The 16,156-nt window shown below is 60.5% G+C and overlaps 2 protein-coding genes across 4 annotated transcripts; one reads left to right on the top strand and one right to left on the bottom strand.

The window, feature by feature from the left end:
- Window positions 1–6,970: 6,970 nt before the first annotated feature.
- On the top strand, window positions 6,971–11,968 carry RAD9A (RAD9 checkpoint clamp component A). 3 transcript variants are annotated; one of them, XM_007518782.3, is made up of 11 exons: window positions 6,971–7,126; window positions 7,202–7,272; window positions 7,485–7,613; window positions 7,697–7,811; window positions 7,917–8,016; window positions 9,848–9,957; window positions 10,040–10,149; window positions 10,233–10,297; window positions 10,379–10,516; window positions 11,019–11,205; window positions 11,285–11,968. In XM_007518782.3, the coding sequence occupies exons 1-11, from the start codon at window positions 7,093–7,095 to the stop codon at window positions 11,378–11,380; spliced, it is 1,155 nt and encodes a 384-aa protein (XP_007518844.2). In that variant the 5' UTR covers window positions 6,971–7,092; the 3' UTR covers window positions 11,381–11,968. The 3 variants fall into 3 exon arrangements, with proteins under 3 accessions (XP_007518844.2, XP_060031916.1, XP_060031917.1); XM_060175933.1 differs by lacking the exon at window positions 7,485–7,613; XM_060175934.1 differs by lacking the exons at window positions 6,971–7,126; window positions 7,202–7,272 and having other exon boundaries at window positions 7,485–7,596.
- On the bottom strand, window positions 11,946–15,695 carry PPP1CA (protein phosphatase 1 catalytic subunit alpha). Its single transcript, XM_060175935.1, has 7 exons — window positions 15,538–15,695; window positions 15,042–15,173; window positions 14,054–14,284; window positions 12,775–12,879; window positions 12,454–12,677; window positions 12,252–12,386; window positions 11,946–12,180 (listed from the first exon to the last, which is right to left on the bottom strand). Exons 1-7 carry the CDS (start codon window positions 15,692–15,694, stop codon window positions 12,070–12,072), a joined length of 1,095 nt encoding a protein of 364 aa, XP_060031918.1. The 5' UTR covers window position 15,695; the 3' UTR covers window positions 11,946–12,069.
- Between the last annotated feature and the right edge of the window lie 461 nt (window positions 15,696–16,156).

Here is a 16,156-nt window from a genome sequence, read left to right as displayed (position 1 = left end):
GCTGGCCTCCTGCTGCTGGCTCAGTCTCTCCACACGCGTGAACTTTTCTTTCTGCCTTTTTTTTTTCACCTGGGTCATCGATGGAGCCTGGTGGCTGCACTGCAAATCCACTGCTCCTGGCAGCCATTTTTCCCTCTTAATCTTTCTTTTTTATTTTTATTATTATCTTCTATTTTATTGGATAGAGACAGCCAGAAATTGAGAGGGAGAGAGACAGAGAGACACCTGCAGCCCTGCATCACCACTTGTGAAGCTTCCCCCCTGCAGGTGGGGACCGGGGGCTTGAACCAGGGTCCCTGTGCACTGTAACATGTGTGCTTGACCAGATGTGCCACCACCTGGCCCCTTTTTCTTTCTTTTTTATATGACACTTTACATTTTTATTATTATCTTTATTTATTGAATAGACAGAAATCTAGAAGAAAGGGGGTGATAGGACAGATAGGAAGGGGGTGAGAGAGTGGTCTGGGAGGTGGCACAGTGGCTAAAGCATTGGACTCTCAAGCATGAGGTCCTGAGTTCAATCCCCAGGAGCACAGGTACTAGAGTGATGCCTGATTCTCTCTCTCTCCTATCTTTCTCATAAATAAATAAATAAATGTTTAAAAGAGAGAAAGGGTGAGAGACAGACAGAGAGACACCTGCAGCCCTGCCTCACCACTTGTGAAGCTTTCCCCCCTGCAGGTGGGGAACGGGGGCTCGAACCTGTGCACTGTGACATGTGCGCTCAACCAGGTGTGCTACCACCTGGTTCCATCTTTCTTTCATTTTTTTTTAAAAGAATTTATTTGTTCATGAGGAAGATAGGAGAGAGAGAGAGAGGGAGAAAGAACCAGCCATCACTCTGGTACATGTGCTGTGGGGATCGAACTCATGCTTGAGAGTCTAGTGCCTTAGCCACTGCGCCACCTCCTGGACCACCATCTTTCTTTCTTCCTCCCTTCCTTCCTTCCTTCCTTCCTTCCTTTCTTTCTTTCTCCCTTTCTTTCTTTCTTTCTTTCTTTCTTTCTTTCTTTCTTTCTTTCTTTCTTTCACCAGAGCACTGTTAAGCTCTGGCTTATGGTGGTGCGGGGGATTGAACCTGGGCCTTTGGAGCCTCAGGCATGAGAATCTGTTTGCAGAACCATGATGCTGCCTACCCTCCACCCCCATCTTTCTATTTAATTTGGTAGGACAGAGAGAAAGTAAGAGAGAGGTGGGGAGATAGAGAGGGAGAGAGACAGAGACGCACCTGCAGCTCTGCTTCACTGCTCGTGAAGCTTCCCCTCTGCAAGCTTCCCCTCTGCAAGTGGGGAGCGGAGGCTCAAGCCCCGGTCCTTGCATGTGGCGCTCAGCAGGACACACCATCACCTGGCCTCTCTTTGCCTTCGCACTTGCATTGCTAGGGATCCACTGGGACTTCTTACCGGGCAATTCCCTGGCACCTGACAGGCTTTTTTTTTCTTCTCTTTTTCTTTTCCTTTCTGTCTTTTTCAGATAGAAGGTGAGTGACAGAGAGGGAGGGAGAGAAAGAAATACAGACCCCAGTATTGCTCTCTGCCAGAAAGCTTCTCCTGTGCGTGGTGCACCCACGTGGTGGTCGGGGGCTCCAACCTGAGCAAAGGGTGTGCTTCCAGGGCAGTGAACTCCTGCCCTCATGTGCTTATATTCTGAAGTGTGTTTGTTTGTTTGCTTGAGAGACCAGAGCACTGCTCAGTCCTGCTGTATTTTGGGACCAGGAATTAAGCCTGGAACCTTTAAGGTCTCCGGCACGAAAGTCCCTCTCGGTGCTGCTGGCTAACTGTGACTAGACAGCAGAGGCATGACCATCAGAGGCACCTGAGGTCGTAGGTTCAGTACCAAGCACCACAGAGATTGACAGAAGGATGCCTTGCTCTCTATTTCAAAACTGTGGGCCCCGGGAGCTTAAGAGCATATTCCTTGGGGGGGAGCACAGGTCCAAAAAGGGTGACAGAGGACCTAGTGGGGGTTGTATTGTTCTGGGGGAACTGAGAAATGTTATGCATGTACAAACTATTGTATTTACTTATTTTTCTAATACTTTATTTATTTATTGGATAGAGAAAGCTGGAGATTGAGAGAGAAGGGGGTGACAGGAAGAGAGAGACAGAGAGACACCTGCAGCCCTGCTTCACCACTCGAGAAGCTTTCCCCCTGCAGGTGGGGACCAGGGGCTCAAACCCGTATCTCTGCATACTCTAACATGTGTGCTCAACCAGGTGCACCACCGCCCGGTCTGTAAACTTTCGTATTTACTGTTGAATGTAAAACATTAGTCTCCCAATAAAGAAATTAAAAAAAAAAAAAAAGAGCCTGAGCCTTTCCACATGTGAGGCCACATGCTGGTTCGTGCTGGTGCCACGCACACCAGCACACCGAGAGCAGCCCCAAGGGTGCTCCGTGGACAGAGCTGCCGGGCTGGGGTGGCTCACCCTAAAATAAGGACCCGAAGGACTGGTGTCAGGTCCTCTCTGCAGCTCCGGGCAGCGCTCGCCCTCCGTGGACCAGCTTTTTGCAGGAAGGCCAGGAAGGTTCCGACAGCACCCTCTCCCTCCCCCAGCCGCAGTTGCCAGAGGAACTGCCAAATGGCCTTCTGTGTGCTGGGGCGGGGGCCACAGCAAGCCACCCCCAACTCCCCACGGGGCGGTTTTCTAGTCAACTCACTTGCCAAGCCACCCCACCCTCACTTAGTCTGCTGCTTCCTCCAAGAAGCCCTCCTCACTTCCCTGATGGCGTCCTCTCTAGTCCGTGTCACCCTTTCTGGTTCTTCTCCATGGAGCCATTTCACACCAGCAAGTCTCTGATGAATTCTGGTCCTCCCTCAGTCCCATGGTGGCCCAGGCTGAGCACAGACCAGGTTTGGCTGGCCGCCCTATGGGGCTCCCCACATGTCTGTGCCCCCCCCCTTCCTTTAGGGCTGTGCCCAGAGCCAACCTCTCGGGCCCACATGTGCCCACAGCCCCAGCACTTTAAAAAAATATATTTATTTATTTATTCCCTTTTGTTGCCCTTGTTTTGTTGTTGTAGTTATTATTATTGTTGTTATTGATGTTATAGTTGTTAGATAGGACAGAGAGAAATGGAGAGAGGAGGGGAAGACAGAGAGGGGGCAGAGAAAGACAGACACCCACAGACCTGCTTCACCGCCTGTGAAGGGACTCCCCTGCAGGTGGGGAGCCGGGGGCTCAAACCGGGATCCTTACGCCAGTCCTTGTGCTTTGCGCCACCTGCGATTAACCCGCTGCACTACCGCCCGACTCCCTAGGCCCGGCATTTTTTTTTTTTTTCTAAGAAAGGAGACATTAACAAAACCATAGGATAGGAGGGGTACAACTCCACACAATTCCCACAACCCAATCTCCATATCCCCTCCCCTCCCCTGATAGCTTTCCTATTCTTTATCCGTCTGGGAGTATGGACCCAGAGTCATTGTGGGTTGCAGAAGGTGGGAGGCCTGGCTTCCCCAGGGTACTTGCTTCCCCGCTGAACATGGGCATTGACTGGTCGATCCATACTCCCAGCCTGCTTCTCGCTTTCCCTAGTGGGGTGGGTCTCTGGGGAAGCGGGGCTCCAGGACACATTGTTGGGGTCGTCTGTCTAGGGAAGTCTGGTCGGCATCATGCTGGCATCTGGGACCTGGTGGCTGAAAAGAGAGTTAACATACAAAGCCAGACAAATTGTTGAAGCCCCGGCCGGCACTTTCTAACACCCAGGCTACATCATCTTGACTCTGGATGTCTCCCCACCCTAGTGGAAGCCTGAGAGCAGGGTTCGAGTCCGGGACTCTGCCGTCTTGGCAAGGCGCACGCATGTGTCAATGAGCGGCCGAGCAGTCTCGGGCCATCTGGGGCAACGACGTGGGCTCAGGAAGCCAGGCTTCCGTGGTGCATTTTGCTTTACTCCAGGCTCACCAGCCTGCAGCCACCAGCCAGCCCCAGAGCACTCGCACCCCAGCGTCGTTGCACCTGGAGGAAGGTCCGACCCGAGCTCCCGGTACCTGTGGAGCAGCGGCAGGTGAAGGGGGGACTGTCCCCCACAGACAGTTGTTCTCAAAGACTTGAGATGGCGGGGCCCTCGGCAGAGTGCACACCTTACTATGCCCCAGAACGCGTGGGTTCAAGCCCCGGGCCACCGTGTGGGAGCGCCATGCACAGGGGAGGCTTCACAAGCACCGGAGCAGCCCTGTGGCGTCTCTGCCCCGTCTCTGCCTCTCTGCCTCTGACCCCAGAAAGAGCTCACTGGCTAGGGTGCCTGCGCTGCCTCGTGTGAAACCCAGGTTCAGGCACCAAGACCCCAGAGCCAGCGCCAGCACAGCTCCATAAAGCAAAGTATAAACAGCAAAGTTAAAAGATTGGCTTTCTGGGAGTCGGGTGGTAGCGCAGCAGGTTAAGTGCATGTGGCGCAAAGTGCAAGGACCAGTTAGGATCCCGGTTCGAGCCCCCGGCTCCCCACCTGTAGGGGAGTCACTTCACAGGCGGTGAAACAGGTCTGCAGGTGTCTCTCTGTCTTGCTTTCTTTCTATCTCCCCCTTCTCTCTCAATTTCTCTGTCTCTATCCAACAACAAATAAAAAAAATTTTTTTAAAGGGCAACAAAAGAGAGAATAAATATATTAAAAAAAGATTGTGGGAGAAAGCCTCTCACCTGGCATGGATCTAGGAGACTCAAGAGAGAGTCTGTCCAGTCCTTGTGTTTCACCAAGGAGATGGACGTCAGAAAGAGACTGACCACCAGGCGTTGTGAGGAGGAGGCCAGGGAGGTGCCTCGTCAGTCTGGAGAGCACTGGACGTTCAGGCATAAGTTCCTGAGTTCAATCCCCAGCGCCACATGTGCCAGTGGTGGTGCTCCGGTTCTCTGTCCCCTCCTTATTAGTAGATGCAACTTTACAAAAAAAGAGTCCTCGCAAGTCCCCTTCCCACTCCCCCAGGCCTTGTGGAAAGACCACAAGATCACAAGACCCTGCAGTCCGTGGGTGTGGGCACAGCCCTCCCCCACCCTGTACTAACCACGGCACCCACAGCTGCCTTCGGTCACCTCCTTAGACTATGGAGGACAAGGACAGGGGGTCACGTCACACTGACTTACTGGGGACAAGAGGGTCCCAAAGGTGAGGAGGAGACAGCTGATGTGTCATCTCTTTGGGGAGTGTCACTGGGGGGACACACGGAGGCTGCTCTCCTATGTCCCGCTGTCCAGATCAGTGGACTACCTGATGTGAGCCGGAGCCCAGAGGGGGAGAGGAAGTGGATTCCAGGAGAAGGGGACAGTGGAAGCGAAGACCCCAAGGCATGGGTGTGTGTGTTTGGTTTTCAGAGAAAGCTCCTCATGGGGCGCGAGCGCTTCCACACTACGATCATCCTCTCTGGTATTATGCTATTCCACTGCAGAATCCTGTGCCCCAGGATGGTTCCGTAGCCCTCATGTCCACTTGGTCGATTCCAAATTATATTCCTCCATGAGGATCATTTCTGGAACCATCCGTTCCACCCCGGTTCCATGGCTGCCAGTTCTTAGCAACATCGCCCCGCCAGATATTCGTCGGGATGCGGCATCATCTAAGTTCATTTCCCACGTCTACACTCGACCGGACCTGCCAATATACGCGGATATCTTCGCCCACCCTGTCCAACGCTTGACGTCTCGTCACCCAATCTGGTCCCCTACGCCTACACTGAACTTCTCTGTTCCAGACTCTTGGAAACAGAGTTGGCAGTCAGCTGAGGTCAAGAACAAACACCTCATCACAGACCCCTGTAAGCGTCAACCCGGCTCTGACCTAGCACGTTATGATTGGGCCCTCCTCAATCACTATCCAACAGGCCATGGCCGGTGCGCCGCTATGTTCCATCGCTGGGGGCCAGAGACGACCCGAACTGCCCCTGCGGCTCCAGACAGACTATGACCCACATAGTCAACGACTGCCACCTCTCCAGATTCAAAGGAGGTCTGGAAACTTGACATCAGGCTCAACCTGACGCTGTTGACTGGCTACGGAAGAAGGGCAAACGCTAGAAGAAGAAGAGAAAGACAAATCCAAAGAGAAAGAGACAGCCACCACAGAATTCCTTGCATGCCTTGGTGTTCCCAGGTGGTGCTGGGGTTTGAGCCTGGAAAGGCACGCACCCCTGTGAGCTACCCCCTGGCCGATGGCTGCGAGTGTAGGGAGACCATAGATCCCAGGTTCAGTCCCCAGCACCAGCTTTAAGCCAGAGCTGAGTAGTGACGTGGTCTGTGGTCTCTTTCAAATTAAATTAAACAGACAGGGAGTTATACAAAAAGACTCTCATGCCTGAGGCTCTGAGGTCCCAGGTTCAATCCTCAGCAACACCATAAACCAGAGCTGAGCAGTGTGCTCTGGTTAAAAATAGTAGAACCTTTAAAATAACAATAATAAAGCCACACAAGCATGACTGCCCTCATAGGAAGCAGCCTGCACTGGGGTCGGGGAGATGGCGCAACGGATGAAGTGTTGGACTCTCGTGCATGAGGCTCTGAGTTCAGTCCTGCAGCACAGGTACCAGAGTGATGTCTGGTTCGCTCTCCTATCTCTCTCATTAATACATAAAAATATATACTTAAAAAAACAAAAGGAAAGAAAGTGTCCAGCACCTCCCAGTGTTACCCCAGGGTTTGGGGTAAAGCCAAGGGGTCGCGGCCTGCTATCAGAGCTGGGGTCGGGGGGCAGCCGCTGCGTGACTGGTGGCTCAGGAAGCCCGCACGCCCGCGGCCTAGGGGTGCAGCGCTCGCCGGCCGGGGCACCGACATCCCGGGGTGGCGCCTTCCTGACCCCACCCCGCGGCGGGAGCGCTGCCCAGTGCCGGGCTCCCGGGAGAGGCGGGGCAGCGGAAGCCACGCCCCCCTCTGTTGGGCCCGCCCCGTACGTCACCGTGGCAGCCACGCCACGGAGCCGCGCTCTCGTCACGTGACCAGGCGCCGCGGGCGCGGACCAATGAGGGGGCGGGGGCGGGGCCGGCCGGGCGGCGCGCGAAAGGGACCCGCGGGCCGGGCGGCGGGCAGAAGGCGGCGGGGCGGCCGCCAGGGAGGGCAGCTGGGGGTCGGGCGGGGCGGGGGCCGGGGCCGGGGCCGGGGCAGCATGAAGTGTCTGGTGGCCGGCGGCAACGTGAAGGGTGAGTGCGGGGCCGGGCTGGGCGCAGCCGTGCGGCCGGGGGGCGCCCGCTTGACCGTCCGCCGTCCTCCCGCAGTGCTCGGCAAGGCCGTCCACTCGCTGTCCCGCATCGGCGACGAGCTCTACCTGGAGCCCCTGGACGACGGGGTGAGCGACCATCGGGGCGGGGCGGGGTAGGCGGCGTGTGCGGAGGCCGCGCAGGGCCCTTGGCACCCGGAGCGCCACCGCGCAGGAAGGCTTCCGGGGGGAGGTGACCCCGAAGGAGGGGCGGGGGGTTGGACAGGTGGCACAGGAGGTGGAGCGGGGGACGGAGGGCTGGCACCGTGTGCCCGCTGACCGGCCCCCGGCCCCCGGCCCAGCTGACCCTCCGCACCGTGAACTCCTCCCGCTCGGCCTACGCCTGCTTCCTGCTCGCGCCGCTCTTCTTCCATCAGTACCAGGCGGCCGCCCCCGGCCAGGACCCGCTGCGGTGTAAGATCCTCATGAAGGTGAGGGCGCCGCTGCCCGGCGGGCGGGGAGGGGAGGGGAGGGGAGGGGGGTCCGCGCTGAGCCCGCCCGTCCCGTCCCGCAGTCGTTCCTGTCCGTGTTCCGCTCGCCAGCCATGCTGGAGAAGACGGTGGAGAAGTGCTGCATCTCGCTCAGCGCAAGCAGCTGCCGCCTGGTGGTCCAGCTGCACTGCAAGTACGGTGAGTGCCAGCCGGTGGGTGCCAGCCGGTGGGTGCCAGCCCTGGTGGGCGGCCGAACCGGTGGGTGCAGAGCCCCTGACGCCCTGCCTGCCCCCCACCCGGCAGGAGTGAAGAAGACCCACAACCTGGCCTTCCAGGACTGCGAGTCCCTGCAGGCCATCTTCGACCCGGCCGCCTGCCCCTACGTGCTGCGCGCCCCAGCCAGGTGAGCTGGGCGCCCGGGACTTTGCCTCCGGCTCTGGGGCTTCAAGAGGTCCTCCGCCGTGTCCTGCCTTCCCCGCGGGGCCTGAGAACCCGCATCCACCCAGTGGCATTTATGCTCAGGCAGATACTTCCTCTCCCCACTGTCTGCAGGGACCTGACCGGGCCGCTCCCAGATTCCAGCTCGGGGGACTGGGACTGGGAGGTAGCTCAGCAGGTTAGAGCACAAGGCTCATCCTGTGTGGAGACCCTGCGGTCAATCAAGCCCCTGCGCCGCACAGGAACGCCACGGCACCAGGGGAGGCTCCATGGTTGATAAGAGTGGTGCTATGGTACCTCTCCCTTTTTGCCACCCTCACCACCCCAGCTCCTGGTAGAGAGGATAAAAGCTTTGTACTGGGGAGCCCGCTCGCAGGTCTTGCTGACGCTACACAGAAAAAGAAATACAAATTCCAGCTCGGCTCTCCGACCACTCAGACTTAAGTGACTCGGAGAGCAGGTCTCTGGCCTGCACACTCAGACCCTTCCTTCAGGCTCCAGAACTCAGGTGCCAGAGCCCCCCCCCCCCCCCCCCCGCCTGGTCATCCTTCTGGGTGCCCCCACCAGCCAGAGGCATGGACCAGAGAGGGAAGAGCACCGTCCGTCCGTGTGTGTCCCTGCCCCGTGCTCTCTGTCTGTCCATCTGTCTGCTAGGTCGCGGGAGCCAGGTGGGCCCTGTGGGCAGCCCCGTAGTCTCTGCTGGGGCCTCTTTAAACATGATGGTTTCCGAATCTCACTGAGAAGTGAGCCCAGGACCCCCTGCGTGAGCAGCCTCCTGGTCCAGTGTGTATTCTGTGTTTTGTTTTTTTGGGGGGGGCTGGTGGAGGCTGGTTAGGTGCACACACTGCAGTGTGCAAGGATGCAGGTTCAAGCCCCCGCTCCTCATCCGTGGGGGAAAGCTTCATGAGGTGAAGCAGGACTGCAGGTGTCCCTCTCTCTCTCTCTGTTTCCCCCTTCTCAACTTCGGACTCTCTCTATCCAGTAAATAAAGATAATAAAATTATTTTTTTAAAAGAGAGACCACAGCACTGCTCCAGGACCACAGAGCTGCCCCCAGTGCTGTCCGTAGTGCTGCCCCACTGTCTGGGCTCAGAGACGATAGGCACAGAGACGATAGGCACACACTTGCCCCACCGAGCCATCTCCAGGTCACTTATGGAATTTTTAAATAATATTTTATTTCCCTTTTGTTGCCCTTGTTTTATCGTTGTTGTGGTTATTATTGTTATTGATGTCATCGTTGTTGGATAGGACAGAGAGAAATGAAGAGAGGAGGGGAAGACAGGGGGAGAGAAAGACAGACACCTGCAGACCTGCTTCACTGCCTGTAAAGCGACTGCCCTGTAGGTGGGGAGCCGGGGGCTCGAACCAGGATCCTTACGCTGGTCCTTGCGCTTTGCCCCGATGTGCTACCCCCGTACCCCGCCTTTCTTTTTCTTAGAGACCATTTCAAACACTTGCAGAAGCAGTTGCAGGTCTCCGCAGTGGCCTGGAGGTCTACCAGGTGTCTGATTGGTAAAATCTGTCAGTGTGTCCTCCAGGTGGGCTGAGGGCTTCCTGCTGGCAGCATCCGGGCCCTGCTAGGGCAGGGCTGGCTCAGGCTGGCTGTGGTCACCCAGTTGCGTCTATTCAGTGTGGACAGCCCACCGCCCTGGCCTGGGCTCCCCCTTCTCTACCCCGAGCCTTGCACAGAGCAGGCTCCGCTCCTCACAGTCCGGACACTCGCAGAGGGGCCCAGGCCCCACAACAGGGCTGAGCAGGCTGAGCCTCGGAGGTGACGCTGTGCCCTCCTGCAGGGTCCTGGCGGAGGCTGTGCTGCCCTTCCCGCCTACTCTGGCCGAGGTGACGCTGGGCATCGGCCGGGGCCGCAGGGTCATCCTGCGCAGCTACCAGGAGGAGGAGGCAGGTGAGGGCACAGGCCACGGGGTGGGGCGGGGGGGGGGCAGCCCAAGAGGCCAGAGGCCCACGTCCCCCTTTCCTGCCCCCAGACAATCCTGCCAAAGCCATGGTGACAGAGATGAGCGTAGGGGAGGAGGACTTCCAGCAGCTACAGGCCCAAGAAGGGACAGCCATCACGTTCTGCCTCAAGGAGTTCCGGGTAAGGGTCCCCCACCCGTCACGCCTGTCCCCTGGCACCCCCCTTCCCTGCCTCAGCACTTCACCCACCCGTCTCCCTCCCAGGGGCTCCTGAACTTTGCAGAACCAGCCAACCTGTCACTAAGCATTCACTTCGATGCCCCAGGCAGGTAAGGCCCAGCCTGGGACAGGGCAGGGGCCCCGGGACTCTGGAAGCTAAAGGTCCTGTCCCCCCCCCCCCCGCCCGCCAGGCCAGCCATCTTTGCCATCACAGACTCCCTGCTGGACGGCCACTTTGTCCTGGCCACGCTCTCAGAGATGGACCCACACGGCCAGGACCCGGGCTGCCCTGAGCTCCAGAGGCCAGTGCCTCAGCTGCAGGCCCACAGGTGAGGGCGCCCGTCCCCTCACTGCTCCCCCACCCAGTCCAAGCCCGCCCACACTTCCTGTCAGGCCACTCAGAACCCTCCCACCCGGGAAGTGTCCCCCAGGCCACAGCTTCCTCCTCCGGCCCAGGCCTCCCCTCAGAGCCGCCTGCTCTGCTGCAGGCAGGGATGCAGGTGGCGGAAGGGCAGGTGGGTTGGGGAGGCCGGCTCAGTGCGAGTCAGACAGGAAGTTCGGCCTGGCCCCCCGCCCAGCTGCTCCCCAAGCCCCTGTGCTCTCCAACTGTTGTCCCCTGGGAAGAGGAGGGGGCTCTGCCCCAGGCGGCAGGTTCACAGGCCTGCCTGCTGCTCCCGCCCCGGGCCCCACCTGAACTCCCACCCCCTCAGGAAGCTGCCTGCATCCTCTTGGCCAGCCGGATCAGGAAGCTTAGCGGCGGCCAGCCCACCCAGAACCGGCCCCTGGCCCTGCACGCCCTTTCCTCACCCTGCTGCCTGCCCCTGCCCACAGCACCCCCCTCCTGGATGACTTTGCGGGTGATGACATGGATTCCTACATGATCGCCATGGAAACCACCACCTTGGGCAGTAGCAGGGAGGGCCCACGGGTGCTGCCCTCGCGCTCCCCTTCCCCGCGGGCCCCCTCCGAGGACGACGAAGCCGAGTCCACGGTGCCTGGGACTCCCCCACCCAAGAAGGTAGGGGCTGGACCCGGGGGGGGGGGGGGGACACAAGGCCAAGGCCCACAGCTCAGCCGCCTGCCCGTCCCTCCTCCAGTTCCGCTCGCTCTTCTTTGGCTCCGTCCTGGACCCTGCACACTCCCCCCAGGGCCCTAGCCCGGTGCTGGCCGAAGACAGCGAGGGCGAAGGCTGAAAGCCGGCCGCTGCCCACAGGACTCGGGGCCGTGGGGAGCCGGCACCTCTGGCCCCAGGCAGGACTGGAGGTGATGGCAAGTGGGGCCGCAGGTGAGCTGGCTGGTGGTGCCCAGGTCCTGCACACACACCCACCCCCCCCACGACAAATCATGGTCAGAGGAGTGAGCTTCCAAGCCACCTCCTGCAGAAACCAATCAATGTCACCCCCTTCCCTGCTAATCATGACCTGTCTTCCTGGGCATACCTCCAGGGGCCCCCTGCACCAGTGTGAGTGTGGCCAGTGGGGGGGTCTGTACCCAGACCTGCCCCACAGCCCCCAAAGAAGGGCCAGGGCCCATGTTCCTGAAAGGGGAGACCAGCCGTGAAGAATCCAGCTTTGACCTTTATTCAGAGACCAGATGGGTCGCCCCAGGGTTTGGCAACCATCCCTGAGGCCCAGCAAGGCTGGGGACCCTGATCTGGCCCTGCTTTGCCCTGAGCTGTAGTCTGGGGCCTCAGAGTCCCACTCATGGCCATGGCCGCAAGCGGGGGACGCCCCAGGACACTGGACGCTGCTGTTGATTCATTGAAAAGGAAAGACACCAAGGCTCCGTGTCCCCGTCACAGGTGGGCCCGCAGGCCCGGCAGCCCTCCTGGCCGCGTGGCTTCTGTGCAGCCGGTGGGGACAGTGGGGGGTGGGCACGGCAGCTACTTCTTGGCTTTGGCTGAGTTTCGGGGCGGGGTGATGGGCCGGCCCCCGGGGTTCAGGCCACTGAACTGGCCATACTTGCCCTTGTTCTTGTCTGCGGGTTTGAGGATCTGCAAGAGAAGACAGTCAGGCTCCGCCGGGGCTCCCGGCCCCCCTTCCCGCCCCCGGGCCCCCCACGCACCTGGAAGGAGCACATGAGGGTCTCGTCCACGCTCATCATGGCACCAGCATTGTCAAACTCCCCGCAGTAGTTGGGGGCCGAGAAGAGTGTCACCAGCTGCCGCTTGGCAAAGAACTCATAGCCATCTTCCACCACCTGGAGGGGAGGGGCGGTGAGCTCGGCGGACGCTGCTGCCCCCGCCCCCCAGCCCCCCGCAGCCCACCTGGTGCGCCCGGCAGATGAGGTCCAGGTCGTGCTTGTGCAGGAACTTGGCCACCACCTCCGCCCCGAAGGTGAAGGACACGCCGCGGTCATTCTCGCCCCAGCCCTGCACATCTTTGTCAGGGTCGGACCACAGCAGGTCGCACAGCAGCCCCTGGTCGGGCACGTCCGTGGGCCGCATGATGCGCCGGATCTGCTCCATGGACTGTAGGTCCGGGGACAGGCCTGGGACGGGCCTACAGTCACCCTCGGCCGCAGAGGGCACCCCCCCCCCGCCCCCGGGGCCATGGCTCGCGGGCCTGGCCGCCTCCGCCACCCTCACCTCCGTGGCAGCAGAAGATCTTCTCGTCCACGATGGCCGCGATGGGCAGGCAGTTGAAGCAGTCGGTGAAGGTCTTCCACAGCTTGATGTTGTAACGTCTCTTGCCTGGCCAGAGGGAGGGGCTGCCTCAGAGGCCCGTGGCCGGGCACCGACCCCGTGGCCCCGGGCCTCCTTGGAGGAACCTGTCTGCGCAGAGCTGGTGCCGCTCCAGCACCCCTGGGCTGTCTTTGTGCTCAGAGAGAAATGGGGGCTGGGGAGACAGTATAGTGACTCTGCAGAAGCCTCTCCTGCCCGAGACTTTGAAGTCCCAGGTTCAGTCCCCTGCACCACCATCAGCCACAGCTGAGCAGGCCTGTAGTCTTTCTGCGTGTCTCTCTCATTAAAAATAATAAAATGTTGTAAGTAGTAAATAAAAAGAGAAACACAAAGTGGGGCTGAGTGGTGGGGGTCCATCGGGTAGAGTGTACACGTTACCATGTGCAAGGACCCAGGTTCAAGCCCCCAGTCCCCACCAGTGAAGAAAAGCCTCATGAGCAGCATTAGTGTTACAGATGTGTGTGTGTCTCTGTCCTTTCCTATCTTGCCCTTCCCTCAGAATTCCTGCCTCCATCCAAGATAAAGTAAAAAAAGAAACAGGCAGAAACCACAGCACTGGAGTTTCCCGTGTCTTTTTTATTTTTCCTCCAGGGTTATCACTGGAGCTCGGTGCCTCCTGCTTTACGAATCCACTGCTCCTGGAGGCCATTTCCCCCCATTTTGTTACCCTTGTTGTGTTTGTGGTTGTTGTTATAGCTGTTGTTGGATAGGACAGAGAAAAATGGAGAGGAAGAAAGACACCTGCAGATGTGCTTCACCACCTGGGAAGCGACCCTCCTGCAGGTGGGGTGCCCAGGGCTCAAACGGGGGTCCTACTGCTGGCCCTAGCGCCTTGCACGGTGTGCGCTTAGCCCACTGTGCTACCGCCACCCCCCACCACCCACGTCTTAAGCGCTGCTGGAGCTGAACCTGGGCAGGACACAAGGCCTACCTAGTGAGCTCTCCTCCCAGTCCCCAGCAGAGTCCAGGAGACCCCAGTACCACCCAGCAGCAACCTCAGGGCTGGCACCTGCCACCCATCCCCCTAGGCAGGGCCAGGCCAAGACGGTGGCATCCGGTCCAGCCAGGCTCTGCCTTCTCGGAACTCTGCCCCGTAGAGACCTGTCACTCAGAGACATGTCCACTCCCAGGCCAACCGGGAGGCCCCCGGACCCTGGAACACCCCAGCAAGCAGGCCACTCACACTCATCGTAGAAGCCGTAGATGCGGTTGATGCTGGCACACTCGTGGTTGCCCCGGAGCAGGAAGAAGTTCTCCGGGTACTTGATCTTGTAGGCCAGCAGCAGGCAGATGGTCTCCAAGGACTGCTTGCCCCGGTCCACGTAGTCCCCCAGGAAGAGGTAGTTGCTCTCCGGAGGAAAGCCGCCGTACTCGAACAGCCTCAAGAGGTCGTAGTACTGGCCGTGGATGTCACCTGTAGCCAGGGAGCCCGGTCAGCACTGGGCATGGGATCCAGGCTTGGAGCCCGGGCTTACGTGAGGATGGGGCGGGTGTGTGTGTGTGTGTCGGAGGCCCAATGCCACTTCCAGGAAGGTCTGGACGGGTTGCAGATCACTGTTGTTAGTTGATTCCAGGGCAGGGGTAGATAGTATAATGTTACGCAAACAGATTCTCATGCCTGAGCTTCCAAGGTCCCAGGTTCAATCCCCTGCACCACCATAAGCCAGAGCGGTAGCGCAGCGGTTTAAGCGCACATAACGCAAAGCACAGGGACCTGCGTAAGGATTCCCGTTCAGGCTCCCAGCTTCCCACCTGCAGGAGGTCGCTCTGCAAGCGGTGAAGCAGGTCTGCAGGTGTCTGTCTTTCTCTCCCCCTCTGTCTTCCCCTCCTCTCTCCATTTCTCTCTGTCCTGTCCAACAGCTATGACAGCAATAACAACTCCAACAAGCACAACAACAAGGGCAACAAAATGGGAAAAATGGCCTCCAGGAGCAGTGGATTCGTAGTGCAGGCACGAGCCCCAGCAATAACCCTGGAGGCAAAAAAAAAAAGACTGATTCCAGTGAAGGGATGAGTCCCTTTGTATTTTAACGAGGGAAAACAAAAAACAGAGCACTGCTCAGCTCTGGCTCACAGTGGTGCTGGGGACTGAACCTGGGACCTCGGGGCCTCAGGCAGGAAGGTTAGGCTACCCCTGCAGCCCAGCCCGGCGCCACCCCCGGGCCCCTCACCGCAGATCTTGAGCGGAGCCTCCAGCTCCAGCAGGATGGGCTGGCTCAGGAAGATCTCCCGCGACTTGAGGCACAAGCCCCGGATCTCGCTCTCCGTCAGCTGGACATTCTTCCCGGGCCTCGAGCCCTGCACTGGAGGTGGGAGGCGGGGAGGGGCATCAGGGGCCGCGGCCTCCGCGGGCAGGGGGGTCCCCTGGGCACTCCTGGTGGCGGGGGTGGGGGGCTCCTTGCCCGGGGTCAGCTGCGGCCGCTGCGTCTCCGCAAACTCCTGCCACCCAAGCTCGGACCCAGGGCCGCTCCGGCAGGGCCGCCCGCTGCACCCCGGCCCGGGAGCGCGAGCAGGCCCAGGCCACTCCCGGCGGCCGCCCGACCTCGCGGCCCGTCCCCGCCCCGAAGCCTGGGAGGGGCTGGCCGCCCGCCCGCGCTGCTTCCGGGCCGCCCGGGTCCGTGGCTGGCGCCCAGCTCCCCCGGCCAGGCCCGGCCCGGCCCGGCCCACCTTCCAGCAGGCGCCCGATGATCGAGTCCAGGTTGAGCTTCTCGCTGTCGGACATGGCGGCGCTGCCGCTCCGGCCCAGCACCTCCCGACCCGCTCCTGCCTCCCGCCCTCCGCCGCCTCCTTCCGGCCTGGAGCTCCTTCCGCCGGGCCGCCCCATCGCTCCGCCCCGCCGCCCCGCCCCGCCTCCTCGGCCCCGCCCACCGCCGGCCCCGCCTCCTCGGTCACGCCCACCACCCGCCCCGCCTCCTAGGCCCCGGCCCCGCCCCGCCTCCTAGGCCCCGCCCACCGCCCGCCCCTCGGCCCCCGCCCACCGCCCGCCCCGCCTCCTCGGCCCCGGCCCCGCCCACCTCCCAGCCCGCCTCCTCGGCCCCGCCCCGCCTCCTAGGCCCCGCCCACCGCCCGCCCCGCCCCCTCGGTCACGCCCACCGCCCGCCCCGCCTCCTCGGCCCCGGCCCCGCCCGCCGCCCAGCCCGCCTCCTCGGTCCCGCCCCCGCCCCTCGCCCCGCCTCCTCGGTCCCGCCCATCCCCGCCCCGTCCCGGACGGAGGGCCGCTCGCGCTGCGCTCTACTCTAGCGCCCCTGCCGGGCGTCGGGTGCCAGCGCAGGGGGGCGGGGCCTCA

Source organism: Erinaceus europaeus, chromosome 17 (assembly GCF_950295315.1).
Source record: "Erinaceus europaeus chromosome 17, mEriEur2.1, whole genome shotgun sequence".
Classification (NCBI taxonomy): Eukaryota; Metazoa; Chordata; class Mammalia; order Eulipotyphla; family Erinaceidae; genus Erinaceus; species Erinaceus europaeus.
This window is presented reverse-complemented; position numbering and strand designations above follow the sequence as displayed.

Bases quoted from the DNA above. Each gene is read 5' to 3' on its own strand.
- RAD9A (XM_007518782.3), top strand. From the start codon at position 7,093: ATGAAGTGTCTGGTGGCCGGCGGCAACGTGAAGG. The intron at 7,127-7,201 runs GTGAGTGCGGGG...GTCCTCCCGCAG, and splicing joins GGCCGGCGGCAACGTGAAGG to TGCTCGGCAAGGCCGTCCAC. The intron at 10,150-10,232 runs GTAAGGGTCCCC...TCTCCCTCCCAG, and splicing joins TCTGCCTCAAGGAGTTCCGG to GGGCTCCTGAACTTTGCAGA.
- PPP1CA (XM_060175935.1), bottom strand. From the start codon at position 15,694: ATGGGGCGGCCCGGCGGAAGGAGCTCCAGGCCGGAAGGAGGCGGCGGA. The intron at 12,387-12,453 runs GTGGGCTGCGGG...CCTCCCCTCCAG, and splicing joins TCATCTGCCGGGCGCACCAG to GTGGTGGAAGATGGCTATGA. The intron at 12,181-12,251 runs GTGCGTGGGGGG...CTTCTCTTGCAG, and splicing joins CCCTCATGTGCTCCTTCCAG to ATCCTCAAACCCGCAGACAA.